The 6401-nt window shown below is 36.3% G+C and overlaps 2 protein-coding genes across 2 annotated transcripts; one reads left to right on the top strand and one right to left on the bottom strand.

Annotated features, from left to right (window-relative positions):
* Window positions 1-868: 868 nt before the first annotated feature.
* On the bottom strand, window positions 869-1627 carry LOC111692599 (the record flags this gene model as incomplete). The annotated part of the gene is made up of 1 exon (XM_023456664.1): window positions 869-1627. A coding segment is annotated over exon 1 (759 nt), but the record flags the coding sequence as incomplete, so codon positions are not given.
* A 3621-nt stretch (window positions 1628-5248) lies between these two features.
* Window positions 5249-6211, top strand: LOC111692598 (jerky protein homolog-like). Its single transcript, XM_023456663.1, has one exon. It carries the CDS (start codon window positions 5249-5251, stop codon window positions 6209-6211), a length of 963 nt encoding a protein of 320 aa, XP_023312431.1.
* The last annotated feature ends 190 nt before the right edge of the window (window positions 6212-6401 follow it).

Raw genomic sequence — 6401 nt, 5'->3', positions numbered from 1 at the left:
ACTAAAAACAATTCATCTTCTAAAATTAAAAGCCAATATGAAATCGAGTATGAAACCAATTACCAGACTATGACATTAAGAAGTATGTACCCCCTAATTCTTCACCTATTATTTTTGAATTCCTGTGTAAGGCGTTAGAAAGTACTACTACTAGAGCTGACATCTTTAACTTGATGAACAATTATTTAATTGAAAATGGTATTTTTTGGGACAATTGTCCCAAGAAATATCCCAAATGTTTGTACCGATGGGGCAAGAGCTATGGTTGGAAAAACTTCAGGTGCTGTTTCAAAGATCAAAACTGTAGCAAAGAATTGCAGTAGCTGTGACTGTATAATTCACCGTCACACACTTGCTATGAAAAATATGTCACTTCCCTTCAAAACTACCCTCGATGAGTCTGTAAAAATAATAAATTTCATCAAGTCTCGACCGTTAAATATGCGACTATTTAAGATCTTGTGTTGATCTTCGATGGTTGTGCCGTGGTAAAATATTACTTCGGTTGTTTGAGTTACGAGTTCATGCTTTTCTTTTGGAACATTTGATTTACAAAGCAATTTAACTAATAAATACTGGTTGTTTAGACTTGCCTATTTAACAGAAATATTTTCTAAAATTAATGATGTCACTTCAAGGAAAGGACATAACTGTGTTTACGGCTATAATACATATATATATATGTTGAACTTCAGATTTCCGCGGATATTATATGTGTTGTCAAGATGTTTCCGGGTTCCTCTCCGCGTATGGTTTTCTTGATTCTGGATAGAATCGTGTTCTGGACGACGTTTCGGCAAGATCACACTTGCCATTTTCAAGTCTTCTTTGTTCTACTTCGTGTAATACGTTGTGAACTGGTGTTTACCTGCTCTGCTGCTGCTTTATATATTATTTTCGCGTTCTCCTTCACTGGTTTTCGCCTCGGTTCGCTGCTCGTTGGTGCGTCAGATGTCATGCTTGGTGAAGCGTTGCGTCGCGCTCTGATGATTTTGTTTGCGAGAATCGGTTTCCAAGCTATTGGGAGCCTTTGTGTATCGTCACGTGTATTTAGATTTTTTGTATGTTTTTCGATTTCTATGGCTTCTCTGATAATTCTTTTGGTTTTATGTTCTATGTTGGCAATGATTCTTGTTTCTTCGAAATTGATTTTATGTCCGGTGTTTTTCGCATGTTGCGCCAAAGAAGAGGTTGCCTGATTCTTTTCTACAGCATTTCTGTGTTCCTCTCTTCGTGTTTGAACTCTTCTATTTGTTTGTCCTATGTATGATTTTTCGCAGTCGCCACAGGGAATCTGGTAAACGCCTTGACCTTCGAGTGGAATCTTCGTCTTCGCTGATGGAAGAATGTTGCCAATTTTCCTGTCGGTATTGAAGACAGTTTCAATTTTATGTTTCTTCAGTACTTTGCTGATTTTGTCAGTGGTTCCTTTTATATATGGAAGGAGTGCTTTGGCAACTGGTTTATCTTCTTCGGTCCGTTCTCTATTGTGGCGTGGTCTTAATGCTCTCTTGATGTTGTTATCCGAGAAACCATTTTGTTGAAGAGCTTTTTTAACTTTTTCGATTTCTTCTGTTTTGTGTTCGTTGTCAGTCAGCCNTGCATGCCGAGTCCCATCACCATCCATCACAACTAAATTCTGTTTTGAAAACTCTAATAACACGATCAGAAAGGCTGACTGACAACGAACACAAAACAGAAGAAATCGAAAAAGTTAAAAAAGCTCTTCAACAAAATGGTTTCTCGGATAACAACATCAAGAGAGCATTAAGACCACGCCACAATAGAGAACGGACCGAAGAAGATAAACCAGTTGCCAAAGCACTCCTTCCATATATAAAAGGAACCACTGACAAAATCAGCAAAGTACTGAAGAAACATAAAATTGAAACTGTCTTCAATACCGACAGGAAAATTGGCAACATTCTTCCATCAGCGAAGACGAAGATTCCACTCGAAGGTCAAGGCGTTTACCAGATTCCCTGTGGCGACTGCGAAAAATCATACATAGGACAAACAAATAGAAGAGTTCAAACACGAAGAGAGGAACACAGAAATGCTGTAGAAAAGAATCAGGCAACCTCTTCTTTGGCGCAACATGCGAAAAACACCGGACATAAAATCAATTTCGAAGAAACAAGAATCATTGCCAACATAGAACATAAAACCAAAAGAATTATCAGAGAAGCCATAGAAATCGAAAAACATACAAAAAATCTAAATACACGTGACGATACACAAAGGCTCCCAATAGCTTGGAAACCGATTCTCGCAAACAAAATCATCAGAGCGCGACGCAACGCTTCACCAAGCATGACATCTGACGCACCAACGAGCAGCGAACCGAGGCGAAAACCAGTGAAGGAGAACGCGAAAATAATATATAAAGCAGCAGCAGAGCAGGTAAACACCAGTTCACAACGTATTACACGAAGTAGAACAAAGAAGACTTGAAAATGGCAAGTGTGATCTTGCCGAAACGTCGTCCAGAACACGATTCTATCCAGAATCAAGAAAACCATACGCGGAGAGGAACCCGGAAACATCTTGACAACATATATATATATATTGAGATGTATGGAAATGTAATGTATTCAAAATTGCATATCAAAAAGGGGTAAAATTGAAAGAAAATATCTGACAGAAGTCGCTCGTCATAAAATTAAAATGTACTGACAAAATTGAATTGATTTTTTTAAATGGGAAAGTATTGTAAAATAGTATTAAGTAAAGAAAATAATGAGCTATAAAAATTTAAAATGTGAAAACAGAAGTGCGTTACTAAGAAGAAAGTGTTGGGTTACGAGAAAAAAAAAAGAGAGAATAATAAACATTAAAATATGACAGCTAGATAATAAAAGTAATAAGAAAAGGAAAAACCATGTATCAGAAAGAATATATATGAAAACGGTTTCGATACACATTTTGATTGAAGATTACGGATGATACAAATACAAGTAAGAAGTCTAATAACGAAAACAAGGTTAAAACGTGTTATATACTTGACACCTATATGTTTGGAATGTCACAGTGAATAGTTTTATTTAGTTTTATGATAAGTTTATTTTCTGTTCATATTTAAGTAAATGCCTACGTTAATTTTATGTTTTTTAGTAACTAGTTTTAACAATGTTAACTTTTCTGCTGTATTTGTAATAATGCCAAAAATATATGTTCCTATACGTTTTTACGTTACAAAATTAATGTTGTTTAATTATTATTTTATTTGTAACGCCATGAAGAAAGAATGTTTCGTTGTTTATGTGTCTGGAACATTTGACACCTATATGTTTGGAATGTCACAGTGAATAGTTTTATTTAGTTTTATGATAAGTTTATTTTCTGTTCATATTTAAGTAAATACCTACGTTAATTTTATGTTTTTTAGTAACTAGTTTTAACAATGTTAACTTTTCTGCTGTATTTGTAATAATGCCAAAAATATATATTCCTATACGTTTTTACGTTACAAAATTAATGTTGTTTAATTATTTTTCACGCTCTTATATAAATAAACAAAAATAATTGCAAACTTTTTTATAATTGCCTCAAATCTAGTATCGGATCGCAAAAATTTTACGCCAGTCCCGGAAGGTTAACATATGATGAAGACAACAGGCAGTCATTATTAAGCAGTCTGTAATTTCTTTATTAACAGCTATTGGGATATAAAAAATTCGAAAAATTTGACTCAGTAGAGCGAATGAATTTTCTGATACTCTTCTTACACGTGAGAGCCTGTGGTTGAAAACAGCTTTTTTATTGTATCAGCACGAGAGTCGTTCCTTGAGAAAGGTTTCATAAAATGTGTTGATAATTTGAAAGCTTCGTCTCCTACTACTACGTAAGATAGCAGTTTTTCTCCTATTTGTCTTGGTGGAAGATAAAATTCTTCATTTTTAATCAGTTTCCCTAAATTAGATTTTTCTAGGATACCACTGTCACCTTCTCTACCGTATGAACCGATATCAACCATTACAAATTTGTAGTTAGCATCGACAGAAGCAAGCAAAACAACGGAAAAAAAGTCTTTATAATTAAAAAATTGAGAACCACTTTTTCCAGGACAAAAAATTCTAACATGTTTGCCATCCACAGCTGAAATACAATTTGGAAAATTCCATTTTCCTTCAAAGTCTTTGGCTAGTGATAGAAGGTCTTGTGGGGTAGGAGTTGGCACGAAAATAGGTGGAAGTTTTTCACTGCATAGTTTTAGCACCTTCTTTACAATGCGGCTTATGTAACTTGGTGATATTCGAAATGCAAAAGCTAAAGATGCATAACTTTCTCCAGTAGCTAAAAACCTAAAAAATAAAAATACAGCTTTAAAGGCATATTTCTCTTTTAGTTGAAGAATATAAAAGCCGTTGGAAATATATTCGAGATACTTATATGAGGCGCAAAAGGAGCAAAAAAACTGCCTACAGGCTCCGCCAGATCAAAGGTATTACGGAAATGACATCTCGAAGAACACCTTGTATTCCTCAACTTGGTTGAATGCGAAAGGGCGTAAGTAAATTACGATAATTAAGGATAGTGCCTGAAGGACGGCATTTAACTTGAACGGGTGTTTTGAGACAAATAACCTTTACTACATTAGCATTTTATAGATTTTTTTCAGGACTTTGACAAATACTGCCACACAAGGTAAGACAACAGAAACACAAGATGATGGTACAGAATATGAAACACAAAATAAAGAAATGGAAGAAGAAATGGATGATCCTGAAAAGACCCCTGACAATAGTAACAATGGCAATATCCCCACTATCACTGAACAACAATCTGAAGCAGGTGCATTGAACAAGCCGTTCAATAAGCGAAAACCAGACAGCAAAATATCGTCAGAAATTATTGCAAAAATGTTTAAGAAAAATTCTGATGATAGGGCAAAATTATTACCAACAATTCTGGAAAAGCCAGCAGAACAACATCCAATAGATGTGTTCTTCCAAAATATGGCGATGTCGGTTAAAAAAATGTTCCTGGAAAGTCAAATTCGTGCCAGAATGGAAATACAGTAGGCGCTTGGTAATCCGGCGCTCGCCAATCCGGCACGCTCAGTAGTCCGGCACTTTGGGACTCGGGTAGCCCGCTCTATAATCCGGCATGAACGCCGGACTACTGAGCGGTTGAATTGTTCGAGTAGTGTTTGTCTCGCTCGCGACAAACAGTCTCGGCCTAACCATAATAGTGAAGTCACGTGTTTGTTTTGCTTTTTCTTGTTTCGCAGCGTCGCTTTGACAAAATGGCGGACAAAAAACGTAAACACGAAACATTAAGTTTAATTAAAAAGATGGAAATTTTGCGAAAGTTGGATAGTGGTGAAAATCAGATGAAGTTGGCTGGTGAATATGGTGTAGGCCGTGCAACAATTTACGATATAAAAAAGAATCGTGAGAAGATTGAAAACTTCGCCAACACTGCTGACGCCGGGACGAGTTCACGACAGACTATTAAGGTTGGAGAGTATCCTCTTATGGAAGACGCGTTGTATACGTGGTTTCTTCAAGAACGAGCCCGTAATACGCCTCTTACTGGAGATATTATTCGTCAAGAAGCCTTAACTTTTTATGAAAAAATATATAAGAATGCCAACTTTAAAGCTAGTGATGGATGGTTCCAGAATTTCAAATCAAGATATGGAATACGTTTGTTGACTGTAACCGGCGAAAAATTATCCAGTGACACATCAGCCGTCGCTCCATTTGTCGAGAATTTTAAGAAAAAAGTTGACGACCTCAGTTTAACTCCAGATCAAGCTTATAACGCTGACGAAAGCGGCCTGTTTCGGAGAGTTTTACCTAACAAAACTTATGTTTACAGAAAGGAGTCAGAAGCTCCAGGCAGGAAAGTGTCAAAAGACAGGGTCACTATTATGCCCTGTGCAAATGCTAGTGGCACTCATAAGCTTAAGTTGCTGTTTATTGGAAAAGCGAAGAATCCTAAAGCGTTCAAAAATGTTAATCTTCCACTTGTGTATAAAAATCAAAACAAGGCATGGGTAACTAAAGAATTATTCATTGACTGGTTTCACAATGATTTTGTGCCTGCGGTACGTAAATTTTTGAAAAGCAAGAATCTTCCACCTAAAGCTGTTCTGTTGTTGAATAATGCACCTGCCCATGAACCAAATGATGAGTTACAATCATCTAGGGATGGTAAGATTCAAACACATTTTATGTCACCTAATTGCACACCGTTACTTTAACCTATGGACCAGAATGTAATTCAGATGATAAAATGTAACTACAAGAAGAGACTCTTGTTGAATGCTATTATCCGGGATGATGATGTCACTAAAACACTGAAGGACATGAACCTTAAAGATGCGGTCTTTAACGTAACTGAAGCGTGGAACATGGTGCCTCAAAAAGCGATTCAATCGTCGTGGAAAAAAT

This window comes from Anoplophora glabripennis, unplaced genomic scaffold, assembly GCF_000390285.2.
Source record: "Anoplophora glabripennis isolate ALB-LARVAE unplaced genomic scaffold, Agla_2.0 scaffold2159, whole genome shotgun sequence".
NCBI lineage: Eukaryota > Metazoa > Arthropoda > Insecta > Coleoptera > Cerambycidae > Anoplophora > Anoplophora glabripennis.
This window is presented reverse-complemented; position numbering and strand designations above follow the sequence as displayed.